Here is a 24118-nt window from a genome sequence, read left to right on the forward strand (position 1 = left end):
TAAAAGCATACGGGCACTAAGCCTGAGAATGATATGTCCAAATAAACACTAATTATTGCATGAAAGCGTCCGAATACCGTACCGATGCCCGTCGCTGTGAGCAGCGCTTTCCAGTCCTTCAAACTACCCGCCAAAATCGGTGTCCGCGAAACCGAAAGTGAACGTACGAAAGTATGGTTACTAGTTTGGCTCTCCGTCCGCTCGGTGCGCTACACTACAGTACAGTCATTCGGCCGCAGGGCTCTATGGGAGTGTCCACTCTTACCAGTATTTCTTTCTCTATGGTTATAGGTGCGCAAGAAAAGACGTGGCTGGTTCGTTGTGCGTGGTTTTGGTGGTTTGTTTTCGATTTGCTGGTGTTACGTGAATTACTACGTGCTCCTCCTGCCGTAATATTACGTGTTAGTGCTCTTGTGCCACCTGAAACATTGTGAGTGCTGGCAAAGCGTCTGTGTCGTCGCCGTACTGCGCTGCTGTAGCAAACGCACATCGAGGTCGCCATTTGACAAAATACCTGACAAGTTGTGCGTGCCTACGTGAATCAAGAGTCTCTACTGCAAGTTCCAGTCTGTCGACACGACGTGTGAAAAATGCTGCGTGTTGTTCTGCCGTAAGTGATTGTTTATCGTGGTGCATGTTAAAATTTTATTACGCGTTGCCGCAGTGCTGTTTTGTTAAACGTGTTGAGTATATTCCTTGGTGTTCGGCTCGCCGCGCTTCTTTTATTGTAAATTACCGGCTGCGTCGGCGCGGTCATAATGAGCTTCCGGGAGCCGCGGCCAGTATGCTGTTTGAGTGATCGACCCCCTTGCCATTGCCGGCAACAAAAATATTATGCTGACGGCCCAGCGGCCGCCGCTTGGCTTGGGTGGATTCGACGCTAAAGCTTGTTGCATGAAAAAAAAGAAAAGAAAAAGAAAACTGCGTTAATGGTTGTAAAACAAAACGCCCACTCCCCGATTTTTTTTTTTTAGGAGGCAGTTGACCCACAGTATATTTTTTTACAGGACGTAGGCAGCTTAGCATTGTTCTAACGGGTAGTTTTCGTTTACGGGTAAAGAAATGCAAGGAGGCTGCATTACATTTGTAGTTATAATACGTAAGAGTTGCATATACGTTGAATTTTCAACATTTAAGCATTGCTAGCAACTTTATAAGTAGTACCACATGCACAAGGTCTTTAGGCAGTGAACATTTGACCAGATGATTGTTTAGACGTCGCAGCTTGAAAACATGCTGTTCCAGCCTGCATTGCTGGTGCAGTCACAGGGCAGCTTTCACTGTTTTAATGCAAGAAATTTTTCCACCTTCCTAAGCTCATCCAGCATCGTCATGATCAGACAGAAATTCTTGTGTGGTGTGACATTATTTGTAGCTGGCTTGCATAAATTGTGTTGACCGTAACATGTTGAGCATGGGTTGAACGTGTTGATTCTTACAAATATGCATGTGATGGGGATACAATCACGGTGCGAAAAAGATTAAACAGGGCGTGGGCTTGCCACCGTGCTCCTTCGCCATCCTGTTTTTTCGTTTCGTCAGCATTTCAACTTGCCTACCCCTTGGAGGTATTGGCACTCTGAGACGTTCACCATGTGCCTCAGAGAGAATTTTAATGGCGCCATGAAGACAAAATACAAGTTTGTGTTATTCGAAAGATTTCGTGTGGTATGGTGCCCCCAGCACTTGTCCAAATGCAAACGATGCTTTATTCACTGAGAAATTCATTAATTGAAGCTAAAATTTTGGTTTTCCCGCTAAATCGTGCATTTTCAGGGTCTGCAATGACATCACAGGAACCGACCGCTCTGCAGCCGATTGGGAAACCTTTACCGTTAGTTAACCTAGATGGTGCCACCATACCGTGGCAAGCCGCTTTCTGCTTTTGTTTTGTTTTTACCGTATTTAAACGTGGCTTGTTTTTGGTCAGCGAGAAAATAATCGTTTCGTGAAACATAGTGCTCGCTCCACAAATATGGTCACGTAAGACACCGTTGCTTGTGTCAATCGGCCATTGTTGTCCGAGACAACCCCAAAGCCCCGCAGTCCTGTGCAGCTAAACCAAGCATAGTGCGCGTAGTACCAACAGCAGTACGCATCGGTACTTCTATGCTTACGTGTGCTTTCCTAACCTTTACTGTTGGTCCCACCATTCTTACTACTGTAAAAAGAATGTGCCCTAAATTTAAGCGTTTGCCTAATTCGCGTTTGCTGTTGCCGCCCTCCGCTAACTGCAGGGCTGGCTGGTATGACATAGGTTCTGTTGTGGGAAATGAGCTAGTGGGTCGCATGGCCATTTCCTTTGTTCCTAATTTGTAGCTTATTTGAGTGGAGTTTATGTTAAAAATGGTGTCAGCATGATTCTAGCAACGGAATCCTTTGAATGAACCAAACTTGTGTTTTCTCTTCATGGCTCCTTTAAAAGCCGTAACCACGTTTCGCACCCTCTGAACCAGAGAATATGCTTGCACAGTGGAAATCTGGGGCCACAGATTTCTACCACCTAGGGATATTTAATAGGCTTAGTTTAACATTAATTCAGTGTAAGGATGCTTCTGTTCCTTTAAAGTATGGCTGAAAGCCTTGTAAGGATTGTCATGTATGTACAGTGCTCACGGATTGAAACGCGACACTGCAAGCGCGTGGCCTGCGCTACATGCAGCGCCGCCAGTGGACGCCCGTGGAAGCTAGGTGTTGCATTGTGGTATACCACGAGGATGAGAGTGTTTTGACCATAAGCTTGCTGCTTCCGGTTGCCAATAAGCGGGGCAGTGGTTCCCCGCAGCGACAGCGGTGCGCTGTCAGCGACAGCGGCGTCCATGGACGGCGCTGCATGTATTGGCGGCCACGCGCTCGCAGTGTTGCGTTTCAATCAGTGAGCACTGTACTTATTTTTTAGCTTGAAAGAACTGGAGGTGCCTTTTTTGCACCTACAAAAAAGAAATTCTGTCATGTCCTGTCAGAGCGAGTATTTCACGGCATTATACCGCATATTTACGGCTTGTTTACTACTTGAACTTCCATTTTTTACAGGGCCAGGTGTTTGACATGGAGGATGTACGTTGTGAGCTACCAGAAGAATTGGCTGCCTCCTGTTTCTATCTATCCTGCACGACCTGTAAGTGGAGTTCATTACGGCTGTGAAATGCATGAAAATCTCGATTTTGAAGGCTGAGAGAACATGAAAACATAGAAAACCATTGTGGCATTCTTGTGGTACCTTAGTGATATTAAGACATAAGAACATTGCAGAGATGGGGCAAAAAATAAGGAACCGATGAGGGTGAGAAACTTCCTGGTACCTTTCTTATTTTTTTTGTCGCATCAGGGCTGTGTCCTTGCTCCATGAATTAATAACGACTTTGTCACCCTTGTTCACTGTGGTAGTTGCGTGGTGGCCACAGACAGTGTGTGGGGATTTTTCTTCTACCGCCTATTACTGATGAACTAGACCTTTAGACTTCTACTCAAAAGTCATATTATGGATTACATTACATGAGTGAAACAATTCCATGCACCCAGAAATAGAATTTAGGTGAATTCACTTCAATGCCCTAGATGCAACTTGTGCCTAGCAGTGAAAAGGGTGTATTGCGTGCCTTTTTGCCACTGTGTTTCATGTAGTGTAATGAGTCTCACTGGCCATCGTAGCCCCCCTCCCCCCCCCCCCCCCCGAACAGCTATTTACTCTATCAAATATAATGATGGTCCTAATTGTAGAAGGGTACCCGCCGCGGTGGCTCAGTGGCTAAGGCGTTGCGCTGCTGAGCACGAGGTCGCGGGTTCGATTCCCGGCCGCGGCGGCTGCTTTTCTGATGGAGGCGAAAAGCAAAAACGCCTGTGTGTACGAGATTTCGGCGCACGATAAAGATCCCCAGGTGGTCAAAATTAATCCGGAGCCCTCCACTACGGCGCACCTCATCGCCGGCATTGCGTCGGCGCGTTAAACCCTACAATCAATCAATTGTAGAAGGGTACTCAGCAATTGAAGAAAGAGCTGTGGGGGGTTCTGGTTTGTGTATCAGACTTTGTTTGGAATATTGTTATGTAGCCACGTATAATGCAGGGTTTTTGTAAAAATATAGATTATCGGAGCAAACTTGTGCTCCGCAGTAAACATAAAAAAACACAAACCTTGAAGGAGTCAGCAAAGGGACGTGCATGGATGAGCGTTGGCGAATTGAATGCTGCAGGGTTTCTTTTGCACTCATTCATTTAGATCGAGAACATTTTCAATAAAAAACAGGAAAAGCTAGGATAGGGATCGCAAAGCAACACCCTTTCCATATCAAACAGGACTGCTGGTGCAGCATACGAAGGAAAAAGGGGAAAAAGACTGTTCCTTTAAAAAAGGATAAGATTGCAGGGTGTGGCCAGGTGCTTGTAACAAAACATTTTGTAAACAAATCAAATGGCGTGGTTGGGGGCAATATTATGATGTTTATAGTAGGAAAAACCTGCATTATTTCCGAACAGTATGAATGCTCTGTGTGCAAACATATGCAAAAATGCTTGTGTGTTTTTAGCATTTGAGTGCACGTTACAGAGTAGTCAGCTCAAGTTACTGCGGTAGCTTTCCTCATTGCTGGTAAGCATAAACCCTGAAATTAAATTTGCTGTATTCGACCGCTTTAACCCTTTCACTGTCACTGATGTCCTGGTTTGTCTTCGAATTTCTCCTCCACGGTGTCACTGACATACCGGTGCGTTTTCTGTTGGAGGAGGAAGTAACTTTATTGTGTCCAGAGGAAAGGCCTAGTTATGGCCGGTGTGCTTCAGACGACGGCCAGGATGCCTTGGCTCCTAGCGGCGTCTTCGGCCCTCTGCGTTGAAAAATTCGTGCCATGGTGCAAAGTTGGCGCACCTGCACTGTTTGTGCTATCTGTCAAATCTTTCTAGTAGCTTGTATTTTCACAAAGTACAGAGCGACCACGCCCAGCTTTCGCTGCTTGGGGGTCACTCCGTGCACTGTATATCTGTTGGGATGAGTGACCACGTGGCACGCGTGCAATGATGGGTGCAAGTGTGCTATCCACCACGTTTTTCTAGGGTTGTTTTTTATTTCTGTTCCTGTGTCTGCTACCCATCGACACAAGGAAATATAAAAAGTGAGGAGCCAACCTAGATGTTGGTCAGTTCATGGTGATGTACATTTTGCTTTTTGTAAGCAAGCACAGACAAACAAACTAGACAATGCAAGTGCTGTCTCAAAAAACGAAATGCACAATAAAACTGCTGCCTTTATAGGTTCCAAAGAATGCGTAGACACAAGCAACTACTCATGATGACGACTGATCAATGACTGTCTTAGCATGTTCATGCAATTTTATGTTGCCTTCCCTGGCCCCCCCCCCCCATATTGCTTTGTTCCCACAGTGCTGCTGTAATAATCTAATCTCTCAAATGTTCTTGCGAGGCTGTATAAATGCCCGTCATGAGGAGGCCAGTTCTGGGTTGTGTTGCCTATGTAACAGTATGTCATATTTGATGTTCGTAAGCTAATTAGTTAATTTATGTGGTCTAAATTTTGTGGCTAATTTTGCAATCCAGAAGTTGTACCTTCTCTTTCAGGATACTTGGTTCAGTTTTGTATGGGAACACTCCTTTATATTTATAAGCATAACCAGCAAATGTTTGAGACGTGTTTGTTTAAACCCCTTCATATGCGATCAATGCGTTTGTCATTTCAGGTTCAAGCGTGGCAGTGGCTATCCCGTCCTGTGAGGGGTAAAGATGAGGCGACACCTGGTGTGGCAGGCGGCAGCAGCACGTATGGATCCAACCTGAATAAAATAGTCAGGTTTGCAAGAGTCGTGTGATTCATGTGATTTTCGTCAGCTTGCTCTTACAGAAACAGCTGCAGCATGAAACAGTGACTGTGGAGCTGGCTGACATTTTCTACATGCAGCTGGCTGTTGGGCGCTGTTATTTGACAGCATGCAAAGGGCACTCAAAAGGTGGAAGCTTGTGGGATACGTAGAGGACGGAAACATAAAGGATTCTTGGAGGACGCAGAAAGTCGGTGGCGAAATTTCAATACAGGGGACACACAAGGGACGAATGCGGTCTGTTGCCTTCAAGACATATAGGGGACACACAAAGGCCGTATGGTGTCTGTGTTGCCTTTGGGAGATAGACTGGACGCATGGAGGACGGAAACACACGGGACACTTGGAGTACGCAGAAAGTCGGTGGCGAAATTCCAACACAGAGGAAACACACAGGACGCACGCAGTCTGTTTCCTTCGGGACGCAGACTGTCTTTTGACTGGACGTAGAAATTTTCATAAGGGACGGTTATCTTACCTTCGCATTACATGCCCTGCCCATGTCCATTTCTTCTTCGTAATTTCTGCTAATATGTCCTTAACACGTGTTTGTTCCCTGTCCCGCTCTGCTCTGTTCTTGTCCCTTAATGTTACACCTATCATCTTCGTGCCATTGCTCACTGAGTCGTCTTCATTTTAAGTTGAACCCTCTTAGTGAGCCTCCAAGTTTCTGCCCCGTAGGTGAGTACCGGTAAGATGCAGCTGTCATACACTTTCTTCTTCAGGGACAATGGCTCCCATTCATTATCTGAGAATGCCTGCCGAATGCACTCCACCCCATTCTTATATCCTTCTAATTATCTCTGCCTCATGGTCGGGATCTGGGGTCACAACTTGGCCTAAGTAGATATATTCGCTTACCACTTCCACTGCCTCGCCACCTATCTGAAACCGCTGTGCGGTCCCGAGGTTATTGATCATTGCTTAGTGTCGCGCATATTAATTTTCAGGCCCACGGTTCTACTCTGGTTGTCCAGTGCGGTTGCCTGGTTGTCCGAATGTGCATAGTAGAAAACGTTTATTACAGCGAAAGGGAAGACAATTACGGCGAGGCGCCCCTAGTACGGGATGCCTCTTGACCAAGCCGACTCGATGGCCCGAGAAACCAAGGCCCTCTATTCGGGCCGGATCCGGGCTCGTCAGCTCGTTCTCCCACTGCCCCTGGGGTGGGGATGAGGGCTGGGTTTATGGGAGTTGGGAGAGGAGTATACGAGGTGGAATGGGGTGAGTGGGGTGTCGCAGTGTTGGCATTGAGGTGGGTAGATATTAGGTGCGATCTGGTGGAGGATGACGTGATTGTGTGATGGTCGGGAGTCTCAACGTGACCCTGGGTCCACACTGGGCGTGGGGACATGGAGGCACCGACACATGGAAGATCTTACATAGTATTTAATAGGATCAACTGGCCCGATCTCGCTTATGGCTCGGCGTCGCTGGGATGCTTCGGCGTGATGCGGTACGGGCTTGTGGGAAAGGCCTGGCGTTCGCCGCAACCAAGCTGCTGCGGGCTTGAACATGGAGTCCGCCGCCGTCACGTCGCTGTGCCTATCGCTCGAACGAAGGGCCCATCGCGATGAGGCTGCTTTGGCTTGGGCTCTCCACAGCGACTAGCGCTGGTTCTAATCTTGTACAGGGCCAGTGTATGTGTGTGCGCGTGTGTGCATTGAACTTCTAGGGATCGGCGACGGGACCCTTTTGAAAAACGGTCGAGCGCGCCACACGGGCACGGCGCCACCGGGCCAGCAATGGGAATTCGAGAAGCGGCGGAGAGGGGAGTACTTTGGGAAGCGCCAATGACTCACCTTGCAAAGGGCATCTCGGTACCATCTTGGGAACGCCACTCGAAATTGCCATTGCTGGCCCGGTGACGCAGTGCCCGTGTGGCGCGCTGGTCATGAGCTCTGCAAGGACATTGTGTAGTCACTCTGATGTCACAACCAATGTTAGGTTCAAAGGAGGCGGAAGGTCCAGGTGATGCTGTCGACTGACTTTTGGATTCAAGTTCTTGAACGCGTTTTGATAGAGACTGTAAATCGTTCTTCAGTGTAACATGAATCTGTAGCATTTTATTAACTCCTTCAAGCAGACGGCTAGTGTTACTGGCCTCAAGCCTCTGTACAGCGTTAAACACACTTTCTAACTTTTCTTCTTGAATCTTATTAATCGGACCTGGATTCAACCCAATATCACCCCGGAGCACCGTGTTGTGGGGCGTGCTTGTGGGCGACCTGGAGGACGGTGTTCGGTCCCTGGTGATAGATATTGTGGTAGGGGGACTTTAATGTTTTGGGGTGGTTGGCGGTGGTGTATTGGGACTTTTTTGGGACTTCATTGTTATTATTATTCTTTAATTTTTTTTCGGGAAAGAGGGGAGGGGGGCGGGGGGGGGGGGGGGCTGTGCACTGCCAACTGTGCGTCTTTCTTTTCAGTGAAGTATGGAGGGATTCGGGACGGTATGGGAGAACAGTTGGGCGTGGGGGGTTGGGTGCGGTGTGTGCTATCTGAGGCGCTTCCTCTCCTTGCATTCAAGAGTCAACTCCGTGCGGGTTTTCCGTTGCGCTGTTTTCACGCCGAGCAAAGCAAAAGCCTCAATTTTTCTTCTTTTTTTTCTTTCTTGTTTTGTAACCCATCGGCTTTTTCTTCCAAAAGGTTTTGGAGCCTCGGATTCCTGTTCTTTTATTTTTCTGATCGGCATTAACCTGCTATAGCCTAGCTGGTGCAGGGTTGTTCCCGTTTTTATTTAAGTTGTTTTTATTTTTGTAGGGAACATTAATTATTTTCCCTTTTCTTCCCACCAGCCCCAAGAGACACCACATGCACATTGAAACCGCACGAAAATGCTTCAAAACATGAGGGGGCTACGACACCGCTAGCGAAACTGCATAACAAGGTTACGCAGTTTTCACACCGCATTTCATGAAATTGCGTCATCAGTGATTACCGCTTTGTCTCATGTTGGGGTATTTTGTGCTCTACTTGAAGGAGTAAGCTTCAGGTGACAGTTTCCGGCTGATTTTTTTTTTTCCCTAACGAACAGATCGAAATGGATAAGCACCAATTAAGTCCTCCCCCCCCCCCCCCCCTCCCCAAACCCACACGGAAAAAAAAAAGAGAAACGGCGGCGGTTGTATGCATCCCAGTGTTTTTCGAGAGGCCCGCACTTTCCTTGCCATGGGCTGCAGACAATTCATCGAACGCCGTTACATCGAACGCCACATTATCGAACACCATTTCATCGTACGTCGTTTGGTAGAAAGACGTTTCATCGTGGACGTTTCATCGAAATTGGTCGCACACAATACAACGTACAACAGTCTTCAGGGCGTATGGACAGAAATAAATGAGGTTGTTATTTTTTAGCAGCTATCTCATCCGGTGTGTTTTGATATTTCAGATAGACCAATTTTATTGCTGAAGAAACGCTGATTTGTTTAATTCAAGCATGGGACGAAAAACTTTGGCACGTGCATAAGCGTTGATGAGTTCGCTGATACTACTACTGGCATCTACGTAAGTGCCTCAGCTAACGATATTCAGAACGGTATAAAAAATGGAATTGACAATTACCGCGCGTGGTATCCGCAGCCCTGTCTTAATGGTTACCCATACATCTTCGCGAAAAAGGTCGAATGTAGAGTGTAGTATAGTGCCAAGCCGTGTAGTCCCCTTTAAGATGAAATGCAAGCCGACGAACAAGTACGCAGAACGCAAGAAAACACAAGGGTAGAAATATTGCGCGCGAATGAAGCTTGAACAGAGATTGCTACTCGCACTACCAGCTCTCTTGTGCAGATTGTCCGGGCAAGGGCCGACATTCTGTAGGCACTTTCATTTGGTAGTGGTAGGCTTCTCGGTGGAGGCTTTTTTTTTTTTTTCTTGCTACGCTGCAAGTGTCTGGCTCGCTGAGCGCTGAAGGATGCCAAGCTTTCCCATGTCGGGATACGCCGAGAAAGATTATTAACCGGGCATGAGGGTCATATATTTTACTCCGGAACCAACTGACCTATAGCCAGCCTAGTCGTTACAGACTTTTCCGGATCGCCGGTGAAAAGAACATTCTGCAGTTTGCCATGCAGTATACAAAACTTTGGGGAGGCAATTTCTCATAAATTACGGCAGTGACTGCGTTTCCATAGAGTTTTATGTCATTGTATAATGTAGTTACATATACAGCTCATATCGTTGCGAAATAAACCTCTCTCGGGTTACTGCCAGTCAGTTGATCTGATTTTCGAGCCTCCTAAAAATTTGTTCCGATCAAATACATTACAGAAACAAAAATCCAGAAAACAAAAAAAGGAAATAACAATAACAAACATCAGTTTTCACAACACAAAAGGCAGCATCACCCGGAGCGACTTGAACGCATTGCACGTGGCCGATAATCGCCACGGAAGTCGCAGTGACGAATACCTGTGCTTAAAAATTGAACCCTAAAATTATGGGACCCTAAAATTATAAAGCCTCTCGTGCTTCATGCACCTCCCAAGCAACCACGGACGTCCGTCGGACGTCCGAAATACAGCCCAACATCCAATGCCTGCAGCTTGGACGGCCACTGTACGTCCATGTTTGGATGTACAGTTTTGGACGTACAGCAAACATCCAGACACGGATGTACAAGTCCGAATGACATCCGCCAATGGACGTAAAAAGTTACTACGAAGCATCAAATACCGGCTTAAGTTGAATATAAAAGCAAAAACAAAAAAGCTACTTTGCTTTTCAATTAAAAAGATTTTGTACGTCAATACCCTGACTTGTATATGGCAAGTTTCATCTGCATATTTCTAAGGTTAAGAATATTTTTTTTTTTTACTTTTTTGAAGCAGATCACCGTCTCCAACGGTTATCTGATTGGAGAAGGGTATATAAGAATGGAGAACCGCTAGCAAGTTCACTGTGTTGTATGCCCTGTCTGCCCGGTAGTGTGTTCCTGCAGTATTCATTGTAGAAACTTCTTGATATGCGATTCTAGAAATGTTTACTGAACATCCAAAATGCATCCAATTTCGGACGTCCGACTTGATGTACAGAAGTGCTAAATCCGGACGTCCCACGGACGTACATCCCAGCCGAAAAAAACCATTGGCCGACCTATTGGCGTTCCAATAGGTCGGCATTTGGTCGACCAATTGGTCGCCCAATAATGTTTTAGGCACCCATTGGCGTACCCATTGGCCGGCCAATTGGGCGACCCATTGGCCGTCCAATTAGGCGGCCTATTGGCCGACCCATTGGAACGCCAATAGGTCTTCCCATTGGCCGCCAACTTGTTGCACTTTTAGTTGGTTCATCCCACTGCCGCAGCCACTCCATCTGAGCTGCCGCTGCAGTGCGCTGGTTGTATCACAAATACAAGAACTCTTGGAATGAATGAATATCTTTATTGCTCTGTTTGTATACACAGCATGCAGACAGTTCGTCGTTTAAGCAATTTTTCACAGGCCATTGTCCATGCCGCGCTCCGCTCGCCGCAGGCTGGCTGGACCTTCACAAAGTGAGTGGCAAAAGCGAACAATGGGTTAACTTTATAATAAACCGCAGTTTCGCGCATTAAAACAACAAGGCACTGAAATGTTGCGTGGCGTGAGCTCACCTCTTCAACAACGTCCCGTGCATGGCGAACTGCGTTGCGCGGCGATGTCGTGAACCCGTCAATCGTAACATGAACAGCCCTGAAATATATTTAGGCAGACAAATTAATTCTTAATAACACCGCTCATGCTATGAGGAGTGAAAATGGCAAGGAAAACACATATAAACAGTATACTCACATAAACAGAGACACGCTTCCTTCGGTGCGAGGCTTAGCGGCGTTCAGCGTAAAGATGCATCTTGAAACACACTGCTATGGGTGTGCGACATCATCGTCGCCACTTCTCCCTTCTCACACTCTTGCAGACCACCTGAAATTTCCAATGCAGTCAGAGAAGACTGCGTGTGCAACCGACCAACACGCCTACAACCTACACCGCCAACACCACGTTGAATACAACTTGTCCACTGTCCGTCTATGGATTGGATTCGATTGGATTGGATCGGGGTTTTATTTCAAAACAATTTTGCTACTCGTGTCGGAAAGTTTTCATTAGTGTTTGTTATGTTTTTTTAAGGACTTTATCTTGAATTGCTGATTGTATTATCAAAATTAATTGCCTCATAAATATACATTTGTAAAGGTTGAAGTTCTGAACATTTCTGAAGGTTTCAAATTAAGAGTGAGAGAGAGAATTAAATTTCCAATTGATGTCGTAATTGAATACTATCCAAATACTATCCAAAATGGCTCCCCGATTGGGTCATCATGTTGGAGCAGTCAGTAGTATTAACTTTATAGTTGGAGCCAATGGGTCCAAATGGGCCAACTGGCCATCCTAATCGAGCCAATGGGCCCAATGGGACCAATTCGGATCGCTCCAATAGGGCCAATTGGTCCAATTGGGTTTCCATTTGGACCCATTGGGATTCCATTTGGACCCATTGGGTGGCAAATTGGACCAATTGGTCGGCCAATGGTTTTTTTCAGCTGGGATGGTACGTCCATCGGCACTAAAACGGACGTCATACGGACGTTCATTAGAGCCGGAATGGACGTACGGTGGCCGGCCGACGGACCCTCTCCCTGTGCCCATGACGAACGCAAACCAAAGTTTGCCCAGTTGGACTCAATTTTCTCGCGTTTGCACTGCCCGAACGCCATCATTCATGACCGAGAAAACTTAAACGCAACTTGGAAGCAATAAATCGCTACTGCAGCTTCCGAACAGCATTCGATAAAACGGGCGACGTCACTTCGATGAAACGGCGTTCGATAAAACGGTGTTCGATGAATTGTCACGTACCCCCTTGGCACGCCAAGATTCACGTACGCTCGATGGGTACGCTACATACAGCACAGCACACCGAGCACTCGGCTGTGCCGAGTCACGTTTTTGTCTCAATCGCACTGCTCGGAGGCGGGAGATGGTAGAGGCAGTGGAAGCACGGAACTGTAGTCGGTAGTAGTGAATCAGAGCGTGAATGAAAAGCGAACAAACGCAAAAGCAGCGAAACGGCCGACATGACGCTCAGATGTTTGTCCTTCTGGGTGTGTAGCAGCTCAGTATCGGAGCGTTCGCACTGCATGTGAAATTGGCAATCAAGATGCTGTGAACGAAAAGCGAACACATGCGAAATACGCGAAACGGGCGACACGGCGTACGGATGCGACACCTGTCCGTCCGGGGGTGTAGCTCAGTGGTAGAGCGTTCGCTTTGCATGTGAAAGGCCCCGGGTTCGATCCCCGGCACCTCCAGTTTTTTTTTTTTCTCTTTTTTTTTTCCGTTATTCGAGTGCAGGCGAACGAGAAAACCTTCGTCTGCATTCGAAGCAAGTAGTTTGCCCCTGACCAACACGTGGCCAGCTTTGTGTTTGCTTTGTTGAAAAAAAAACCTCTCTGCACGGAGAAACCTCAGCCATATCCGCAGAGTAGCAGCGTTCTCTTAATTAAAAATGTACGTTAAATTGGTGTTTACGATATAGGAAATAAAATAAAATAATACGTTAAAAATTCAAAGTAAGACAAAATGAAAACATCAGAGCCATCCGCCTATAGCCGGCATTTTCTCCGGGAAGTGGATTGGACGGTCAGCGCACTGAGAAAACCAGGTTCTGACCCTTCCTGATCTGCGGAGGACGCTCGCCCGAGGCAGTCATGCACTGAAGCGCTATAAAGCAGAGGAGGCGAGGCGCAGACATGGAAACCTCTCCTACGCAAAGATTCCAGCACTCAATGGACCGGCGCATCTGTGCATTGCTAAGTCAACCTTCTTTTCAGTTGTATACACAAGATAGATTACCCTCGGCTTATTAGTCCCATAGATTTTCTTTAGCCTTGTAACCGACACAGCCGCTGTCACTATAGTAACTACTGAATCATGTGTAACCTTCTTCGTAACGTGCATATTTATGTGTAAGTAAAGTTTTTGTTACAAAAAGCCATCTTTTGGGATTGGCGAACCGGAAAAGAATTCAGGTTACGGCTGAGTGCGGACGTGTGAAGACGGGCTCGTCACGAGCGGTTGCGGCGGCCCAGCCGGCCGCGGAAACAGGATTGAACAAGGAAAGCAGGACTACAACATTGTTTTGCCACCTCTGCCAACAGGTTCAGCTGTTTTGAATACTGTATTTCTTCATGCCGACATCAAAGCACGGTCGCATCGTGTCGAAGATTTTAGAGACGAGCTGAAAGCGTACGTATCCTCCCCGGCCCGATGTAGTTGCCCTCGGACAGGGCCGGCCTTATTTCATTCGGCGGCCTGTGCAAACTGCTGCAAAGACGCCGCCCCCCCCCCCCCTCTCCCAACCCCCACCACTCGCCAAACTCATTTCTACAGCTAAGCTGTCTATGGCTAGGATCCAGCAGACCGTCTCCGACTGCAGAGCGATGTAGACAAGAATACCACGCGAGCCTAGCGCACAATGCAGCGCCCACTCAAATTCCTTGGATCGTAAAACAATGCGCCATACGTATACAGTGTAAGGGAAAAATGATAAAAAATAATAGCAAACGTCCTAGCGCCCCGATATTTCGATATAACACAGCTTATATTGCCCCCGAAGGGATGTCTTCTTAGCAATAAATTTGTGCTTAGAGGTGAAGACGACTTTATTGGTCTTAACGGTAAGCTGGCTTTTTCACACTGTGAGTTTTACAGCGAAGCCCGTCCGTCTACGGAGTAAGTATGAAACTATGCCAAAATCAATTATATGACAATTAGTCGCTAAGACGGCTCTACCATTGCACCAAATTTCATTTACGTTTCAAAATTACATACTTCACAGGGAAGTTGTAAATATTGGGGAATTCCCGTCCGCTGACTCAATACATGGTGGGTTTCTACGGGAGGGAAACCGACAGCCTAGGCTTGTCCGCTGGAATAAAACTCCAGTCCGTCCAAGTTTAACTCGAGTAATTAACCAAGTAGTGTGCTCAATCGCAAATTGGAAACAAGGGTGCACTGTTCTGTGCACTCGGGCTGCGCCCCGGTAAAAGCAGATAACGCTGCTTGAAATGCACAAGTCTGTGACCTGATCGGATCTTAGGCGGCGTCATGCATGAGAACCTAATTCTGGCTGGCGCATTGATTCGCCGTCCTCGTTGCAGGCTTCAGGAATGGACTGTCAAACACAATTTTGTTTTACGATGAGACATCTTACTAAAATAAACGAAAAGAATCAATCGCAAGAAGGTAATTATAAAGAAATTTACCATCAATTCAAAAGAAAGTTGCGAGAAGTTCGGAAGCGACGATTTCTTGTGCACTAAAAACACATTTACGAGCAATCTGAATGTATGCAGATACGCGATTTATGAAATATATACTATTGTACTCCTGCGTCATGATCGATGCCTGTATTGTCGTATACAGAACCGCTCTCTTTTCGCTATTTTCATCTGACCGTTTTAACACAATATAAGCTCTGTTTCACGCTTTTAGAGTCGTCTTTGTGTTTAATTGTCACGTAGTTTGTATCGGGATACCTTTGTTAGCAGAAGAGCTAGAGGCGTTTTCCCGAATCATGAATCCTTTCTTGAATGGCCATACTTCTCTGCAGAACAGGTACTGTAGGTCGGAAGCCACCTTACAAATTCTAAGCTTACACCGATATCTTGAATGTTGGCTTCACCTCTAAACCAGAATGCGTTGCTGAAAAGACATTTCTTCAGGAGCAGTTTAAGATTCGTCTTATTGAAATATGAAGGCCCTAAAACCTCTTTTTATTTTGTTGTGAGATTTTTTCGGTCGGCCAACCAGTATCTGGGGAAATGCATTCTACTTTTGACAGGACGCCATCGGTCGCACAAAGACAGTTTTAAGAGCGAGAAACTCTTTAGCAAATCTTAATTTTTCGTGTCCGCGTTAAAAATACCAAGAAATTGCCGAGGGCGCGCACGTGAGTGCGGGCCTCGCGGCTGTTGCCGCCCGGCAGTTAACAAAGCCAAGAAAATGCGCGTGCGTGTGTGCCTCGCAACGACCACCCAGCGTCCCCGGCGCACGTTTGCCAAGCCAAACATATCCACTTAGGGAGATTGGCTAACATTGGCAAAAAAAAAGTAGAATTGCTCCAGCGTTCGCCGCAATCGTGGAAACACCTTCTCGAAACGAGAAAGACACGTCCAAGGTGATGTCCATTAATTATAACCTCCAAAAAACATGAAAGAAGCTCACACTTTTAGCAACAATGATGAAGTAAAGGTCGTTGCGGCAGCGAAGAAGAAGCAAGCCTGCTGCAATCGGGGAGTGAAATCGTCGTGATTATCGTTAAGGTTGCGTAGATCTTCGCTACCTTCAAGTCTTACGCGTTAATGTGAGCTTCCTTCATTTTTTTTTTCTTTTTTGCTTCAAAAGAAATTCAATGTCCATCCTCCATGTGAAGAAGGATGACCAACGAAGCTGTGGTGCGCAGCCCGAGTGCACAAAACAGTACACGTTTGTTTCCCATTTGTGATTGAGCACCCTAGTTGGTTAATTGTACATGAATTAAACTTGGACGGTCTGGAGTTTTATTCCAGCTGACAAGCATAGGCGGTTGGTCTCCCTCCCGTAGAAACCCATGTATTGACAGCGGACGGGAATTCCCCAATATTTACAACTTCATTGTGAGGTATGTAATTTTGAAATGTAAATGAAATTTCGCGTAATGGGAGAGCCATCTTAGCGACTAATTGCAATATAATTGATCGTTGGATAGTTTCAATAAAAGAGGAGTATCATCATACTCCCTCCGTAGACGGACGTGCTTCATTGTACAACTCCCAGTGTGAAAAAGCTAGCTTACCATTAAAGGCCAATAAAGTCGTCTTCACCTCTACGCGCATATTTATTGCTGAGAAGACATCTCTTCAGGGGCAATATAAGCTGTGTTTTATCGAAATATCGGGGCGCTAGGACGTTTACTATTATTTTTTATCGTTTTCCCCTTACACTGTAGGTATGGCGCATTGTTTTACGGTCCCAGGAATTTGAGTGGGCGCTGCAATATGGCGCTACGCTCGCGTGGTATTCTTGCCTGCATCGCTCTGTAGCCGGAGACCCTAACCATAGACAGCTTCGGTGTAGAAATGAGTTTGGCGAGCAGTAGAAGGGGGGAGGGGTGGGGAGAGGGGGCATCTTGGCAGCAGTTTGCACAGGGCGCCGAATGAGGCAAGGCCGGCCCTGTCCGAGGGCAGCTACATAGGGGAGGAGGATACGTACGCTTTCGTGAAGCAGCGCGTCTCTAAAATCTTCGACACGATGCGGCCGTGCTTTGATGTCGGCGTGAAGACATACAGTATTGATTGATTGTAGGGTTTAACGCGCCGACGCAACGCAGGCGATGAGGCGCGCCGTAGTGGAGGACTCCGGATTGATTTTGACCACCTGGGGATCTTTAACGTGCGCCGAAATCTCGTACACACGGGCGTTTTTGCTTTTCGCCTCCATCAGAAAAGCGGCCAAGACATACAGTATTTAAAACAGCTCACCCTGTTGGCACTGTAGTGAAGTGACAACGAACATCAATTGAAGGCAAAGATATGCGCTGGCCCGTTGAGGGTTACAATGTTTGCATAGGTTTAGAGAGGTTTCCCTGTCTGCATCTCTCCTTTTTTTATAGCGCTTCAGTGCATGAGCGTCTCGGGCGAGCGTCCTTCGCAGATGAGGGTCAAAACCTGGTTTTCCCAGTGCGCTGACCGTCCAGTCCACTTTCCGCACATAATGTCGCTATGCAGGCTATGGGTGGACGGCTCTGGTGTTTTCATTTCGTCTTTCTTTGATTTTTTTAACGTATTGTATTTTTTTCCCTTATGGTAAACACCAATTTAACGTGCATTTTTAGTTAAGAGAACGCTGCTATCCTGAATTTGAGTTTTCTCCGCGCTGAGAGGTTTTTTTCACCGCAAACGCAAAGCTGGCCATCTGTTGGTCGGGGGTAGAGTCACTAAATAAGGTTATTTAGTGATACCAGTCGGGGGCAAACTAGCAAACTACTTGTATCGAGTGCAGACGAACGTTTTCGCGTTCGCCACCCGCGCAGGTGCGGCCCGCGTCTACTCTAGACGGTCCTCTCGGCCGCTAGGTTTGACCTTCCGGACCTAATAAAGTTCAATGTCTGTCTGTCTGTCGTCTGCAGTCGGGAAAAAAAAAAAAAAAAAAAAAACCTGGAGGTGCCGGGGATCGAACCCGGGGCCTTTCACATGCAAAGCGAACGCTCTACCACTGAGCTACACCCCCGGACGGACAGGTGTGCATCCGTACGCCGTGCCGCCCGTTTCGCGGTTTTTGCATGTGTTCGCTTTTCGTTCACAGCGTCTTGATTTCCGATTTCAAATGCAGTGCGAACGCTCCAATACTGAGCTGCTGCACACCCAGAAGGCCAAACATATCTGAGCGTCATGTCGGCCGTTTCGCTGCTTTTGCGTTTGTTTGCTTTTCGTGCACGCTCTGTATTCAAATACACAGGCCCGATTCAGACGGTTCCAGGCGCACATTTCTTGTTTCGAATTTGCTACTACTGACTACAGTTCCGTGCTTCCACTGCCTCTACCGTCTCCCGCCTCCGAGCAGTGCGATTGAGACAAAAACGTGACTCGGCACAGACGAGTTGAAGGCAGTGCTTGGTGTGCTGTATGTAGCGTACTGATTGAGCGTACGTGAATCTTGACGTGACAAGGAAAATGCGGGCCTCTCGAAAATCGAAAAACAGTCGGTCTTTTTTTCGCGCGTGTGTGTGTGTGTGTGTGTGTGTGTGTGTGTGTGTGTGTGTGCGTGTGCGTGCGCGTGCGTGTGTGTATGTGTGCGTGTGTAACTCGAACTCGCATATCTCGAAAAATCGGCTAAGTCGAAATTTTCCGCGGCACCGAACATTTCCTATACGTCCCATGTATATTTTTTCATTTATCTCGAAGTATTTTTGGGTCGGATTGCGGATAACTCGAAATCTTGACTGGGAGTGGAACGAAAATTCCGCCGCCGGACCATTTCACAAGATTCGCGCGATGCTGCCACGCCTGAAGTCCGTCGATTTTTTTTCTTATTTAGCCGCGCCTGCCATACGTCGATGCTTTCCGCGAACGCGAAGTGCGCGAAGTCGTTCAAACGGCCACTAACGTAGGGGACGGCGGAGACGACGGCGATGACGAACCACCTCGAGAGGTGCCGACATCTTCTGAGACGAGAAATTTGCTGCGCTTGCTTCGAAATAAGGTCGAGTGCAGCGGCGGGGATGATCGACTGATGCGATGCGTCAAGCAGCTGGAGGACGCCTTCCTAGGGCCGAGTAAGCTAATCAGACGAGCATTAGGCAGTTTTTCTCAGCTAAATAAAATGGCAGTGCGGCAGAACCCAGCCGGTTAAAGTCTCTTGTATGCTATTTTTTTCTCTTTTAAACCTGCACGAGAAGAAAGATTAGAAACTGCCGCTGAGAGCCGGTAAGTAGTAGTGATTTTTCTGAAGAGCGCTCATTTTTCCCGGCGATTAGCGCAACTTTGCTTATCTCGAAAATCCGTTTATCTCGAAATTTTCCTTGGTTTTTACGACTTCGAGTTAACGAGGTATTACTGTAATTGATTTAAAGAGCCAAGCAGATTTTTCTCTCATTTCTCTGTACCCCCTGCAGATTGGAAATAAATCTAGCCGAGAAGAAATTTTATCAGAGTCTGTGCCCTTGTCTTGACTGAAATATCACACCTTTCCAGTTATTCAGGTGGTTGTTTTATGACGAACATTTGTTCATAAATAAACAATTAAAGCTAGCACTTCGCGGTCCACTATTTCCCTGCTGGTGACAATGACAACACCATAATGTGCACTACCTTTCCTTCACGCAGTTGAGGTGCTGAGCATATACTTTAATGTGCACCACTGAATGAGCCGACAGGGTCTGTGGGATAAGGCGCTACTTAGGAGAATGGGTAGAAAATGCACCAGTAGGCCAAGAGAAAGACTGAGGGCGTGGTCGTTCGTGTTAATATTTGCAATTTTTGCTGCTGCCTCGTATACACATGCATGCATATTTACACTGCCACTAAGAGGGGACCATAGTTCTTGTGTAAATTGTTGGAACACAAATCGTTCGATTGTGCTTGCATCAAGAAGAAACATTTGACCGAAATCAAAGCTGTAACACGGTTTAGTGTGTGTGGTAGTGATGGCACCCTGTTTCGTAATGTTTACAGCTGAAATTTGTCCCTCAGTAAACAAATGTCCAGCAGAAGCTGTGGGATACTACTGCACTTATTGTATACATCCATGCCTCCCCACCATTCTTTAAATTCAAATGCCCAAGTGAGCTCCGCCAGTCTTGTTTCTCCGTTCACAGCTTGCGATGTCACAAATTGTAGTGCACGAGGCAGCAGTACCTTCTTTTTTCACACTTTTTTTGCATTTTTGCATCATCAAACAACTGTTCTGTAGCTGCAAGTGGCATAGGGTTTGTACTTGCGTCACTGTAGTCTGCTGATACAGGCAAACTTGTTTTCACACTTTAATGTCCCTTCAAGTGAAAATAGTATTGGGAAGCTGAGTACGTGATAGGTGCAGGTATGCAAGAGTGTTCAGTTGGTCACAATCTGCAATTGGGCTCGCAACACAATTCTAGTTCAGCAACATCACATTTGTTAATCCTGCTCCATGAAAGTGCTTGCCGCTAATTTCTTGTACGAGAACATTACACTCAGTATCTAGTTAGTGGCTTTATGAAAGGAGCAATCAGGCAAGCTGTGTGTAAGCAACTGCCAGCATTCAATTTTAGGCTGATCCCACAGAGCTCAAATGAATGAAATAAAAAAAAAAGATCAGTCTAGGGTTGATGACATCATCTGCTTTACGTTGCCCCCACCCCTTCCCCCCCTCCTGTCAGATAGTCCAGATCCTCCTCTGCAGTACCCGTCGCGGTGGCTCAGTGGCTAAGGCATTGCGCTGCTGACACGAGGTCGCGGCTTCAATTCCTGGCCGCGGCAGCCGCTTTTCTGATGGAGGCGAAAAGCAAAAACGTCCGTGTGTACGAGATTTCGGCGCTCGTTAAAGATCCCCAGGTGGTCAAAATTTATCCGGAGCCCTCCACTATGGCACGCCTCATCGCCTGCGTTGCGTCAGCACGTTAAACCCTACAATTGATCAAATCAATCAATCAATCAATCAACCTCCTCTACAGTGAACGATGCACACCGTATTCGAAACTGTGCTGCTCAAATTCCAGGAAGATGGGCTGCATTCGATGTGGTGCCTTGAGACTGACAAGGCCTTCCATGCGTACTGTTGCTTCACCTCTCATCTAGTTAGATGAATAGCACTGCAATGTCCAAGCATACTGACACCTGTCAGGCACAACAAGCCTATGGGTGCATACAGCCACGAACCAAATGGGCTTTGGTTCGTGGCTTGTAATTAGTTCACTGACAGCGCATATATTCCACTGCTGTCATTTTCTTTCCATGCCCCTGCAGAAGTGCCTGGACGTGTGCCTGCAGTTGACCATCGTGCAGCAGTGCAAATGCATTGACCAGTCGGTGCGGACGTTCAACATATCCGGAGTGGATCTGTGCTGCAAGTCGGGAAGTACGTGCACTGATGTCAACGCTTCTAACACCCACCACCACCACAACAGTTACTTTCATACCATATACCATCATACCATTACCAACATGCAGTTACCATATCACACCATATACAGTATGCAGTTGTTACTGAGCGTTTCACGCTTGTACTGGGGAACAAGAAATTGTTTGGACATCTGAACATAGCAAAAAAAAAAAAATAAACACAGAAGTGAAGAGAGTTTTTAACGGGTCATGCAGACAAAATACAAGTTTGTTTTATTCGAAAGATTTCGTGTTTTATGTGCGCCGAGCGCTTGTGCGGAAGCAAATAATGGTTTATTCACCGAGAAATTAATCAAGTTAAGTTAAAATTTTGATTCTCCCGCCAAATCGTGTGTTTTCATGACATCTGCAATAACACCACAAGAACAGGTCTCCAAGCTGCTGCGCAGCCTTGTTTACCATTAGTCAACCCAGATGGCGCCACCACACTGTGGCGGGCCATTTTCTGCCTTTGCTTTGTTTTTGACCACATTTGTACCTGGATAGTTTTTGTTAAGGTAGAAAAAAATTGTTTCGTGAAACATGGTAGTTGCTCGACAAATATGGTCACGCTTGTGTTGCCAATCGGCCAGTGTCGTCTGGGACAACCCTAAAGCGCCGCACTGCTGTGCAGCTAAACCAAGCATAGTGCATGCAGTACTAACAGCAGTAGGCAACGGTACTTCTATGTTTGTGTGTGCATTTGTAACTTCCACTAATTACCCCACCATTCTTACTGCTATAAAAAGAATGTGCCCTAAATTTAAGTTTAAATAGCTTGTTTGGCAAGCTCATAAGCCTTGCCTATTTTTCGTTTGCTTTTGCTGGCCTCAGCCGATTGCAGAGCTGGCACATATGACATCATAGGTTCTGTTCCGGGAAATGAGCTAGTGGGTCACATGGCCATTCCCTTTTTTCCTAATTATATAGCTTGTTTGAGCAAAGTTTACGTTAAAAGTGGTGTTAGTATGATTCTAACGAGGCAATCTTTCGAATGAACCAAACTTGTGTTTTTTCTGCATGGCTGTTTTACAAAGATGTAGTACAGTGCACCATAAAATCTCTGCATATCAAAGATTTTTAATCCAACTTATTACTAAAGCTCGCTATTGTGGCACAAGACGCCACTTTCGTGGCAAGACTGGACAATTCCATCTTTGGGTGACCACTGGCTCCTAAGAAAATGCTTCAGTGGGATCAGAGTTTAGTGCCATCATCTTATTAATATGTATGTGGTGATGCAAATGCGATGACCAACAAAGAAGGAACCCTCACTGCTAAAACTCACAGCTCTAACGGGGATAATTCCCCTTTTGTTCACCACTGACATCGGCTAGGTCATGGCTGATGCAGATTACTGTGGACATCCGAATTGTAGTGTAGGTTGTGTTAGGCAGGCTATGGAAAGAATTAGCAGCAATTACTGACAGACAACGCAATCTTTTGTGGCTAACCACAAATTCAGTGTTAAATTCACAGGCCATGGTTTCACTTGCTGCGTGCAAGCAAACGTGGCTCTCTATGCTGGCATTAACTTGAATGGATTACTTCACACAAGTAGCTTAGATCTATACTGAACGTGTCAGATCAGCATACCAAAATCAAGGCCTTTTTTGCACCACAGAGGGCCGTTAAATTTCCCATAAAGGTAGTAGGAGCTCATGAAGACTTTATGAGTGACATCGAATGATGTCTCAGTGACTGGGTGTGTTAGCTCGATTTAGGTGAAACATTCTCACAGTTTCCTACGATGCGTATGTATTTCTCAGTTAGGCATGACTGTATATGCAAAAGGCTAATTATCGCTGTCGTCTTCGTACAGTCCAAATCTCTCTCTCTCTCTCTCTCTCTCTCTCTCTCTCTCTCTCTCTCTCTCTCTCTCTCTCTCTCTGTTCTTCCAGGTTGCCCAAGGCAGAAGTGCATGACAGAAATCAAGAAACAGTTTCAGCCTCCATCAGCTGTCGTGCTCCTGCTATAAGCCCTGCTTGTAAGCCGACCTCATTATGCCAGGTGCTCTAATTACCCCAAGCAGTGTTCTCAAGGAAAGAATATACATTTGCTGCCCTCTAATTACACTCCCTCCTCTAATTACACTCCCTCTTTGTCCCACAATGCTATGAGCTTGCTTCCGATGAGGATTCTTGGACGAAAAGTAAAGTGCAACATCGACTAAGAATTGATCAGAAACTGGAAATTGTGATCGCAGTTCCCCCTGTTTTTTCTTTTTTTTCTTTTTGGTTGATTGATTGATTTCACTTCCTTTCATCAACAGAGAGGCAATCTACAGGAAAACACTCACTCATCTCGCCTGGCCCCAGGTGAGTTTGTGATGAGAAGGTGGAAAAATTTTAGCATAAAGGATGGTTAACCAGGCACTTTTCCCGGCACCTTACGATTCAAGCTACAAAACCCTTAATTGTACCTTGTCATTGCCAGTGGATGCACTTTTACTCTTCAAAAGACTTCTTTAGCGGCAAATCCTTGTACCACTAAACACATAAACTAAAAAATGAGAAGATTCCTTCATCACAGTTTTGGAGATTTGTTTACACAGATGACCAGATGACCAGACTATGTGAACATAATGACTATGTGAACAGTGCAAGCCGCCCAGCATGTGAGTTTGAACAGAGTAAACTGGGCTTCACATGTGAACATGGCAAAAACACTATTAAAAAGCTTTCCT

The 24118-nt window shown here is 46.3% G+C and overlaps 1 protein-coding gene, 2 long non-coding RNA genes and 2 other non-coding genes across 6 annotated transcripts in view; 3 read left to right on the forward strand and 2 right to left on the reverse strand.

Annotated features, from left to right (window-relative positions):
- The window catches only part of LOC144161981 (FMRFamide-activated amiloride-sensitive sodium channel-like), a 47942-nt gene that overhangs the window by 17374 nt on the left and 6450 nt on the right, over positions 1-24118 (forward strand). For both annotated transcript variants that reach the window (XM_077692520.1, XM_077692521.1), the window contains exons 3-4: positions 21298-21409; positions 23705-23750. In XM_077692520.1, coding sequence (XP_077548646.1) covers positions 21298-21409; positions 23705-23750 — 158 coding nt within the window. The remainder of the gene's footprint in view (positions 1-21297; positions 21410-23704; positions 23751-24118) is intronic.
- Positions 47-6293, forward strand: LOC144162685 (uncharacterized). The gene is made up of 3 exons (XR_013320744.1): positions 47-610; positions 3034-3118; positions 5691-6293. It is a non-coding gene; the product is annotated as an uncharacterized LOC144162685 (long non-coding RNA).
- On the reverse strand, positions 10629-12131 carry LOC144161980 (uncharacterized). Its single transcript, XR_013320556.1, has 3 exons — positions 11606-12131; positions 11428-11506; positions 10629-11319 (listed from the first exon to the last, which is right to left on the reverse strand). It is a non-coding gene; the product is annotated as an uncharacterized LOC144161980 (long non-coding RNA).
- On the forward strand, positions 13054-13125 carry Trnaa-ugc (transfer RNA alanine (anticodon UGC)). Its single transcript has one exon. It is a non-coding gene; the product is annotated as a tRNA-Ala (tRNA).
- Positions 18014-18085, reverse strand: Trnaa-ugc (transfer RNA alanine (anticodon UGC)). The gene has a single exon. It is a non-coding gene; the product is annotated as a tRNA-Ala (tRNA).

This window comes from Haemaphysalis longicornis, unplaced genomic scaffold, assembly GCF_048455015.1.
Source record: "Haemaphysalis longicornis isolate Haplotype H1 unplaced genomic scaffold, Haemaphysalis longicornis Haplotype H1 scaffold_12, whole genome shotgun sequence".
Taxonomy (NCBI): domain Eukaryota; kingdom Metazoa; phylum Arthropoda; class Arachnida; order Ixodida; family Ixodidae; genus Haemaphysalis; species Haemaphysalis longicornis.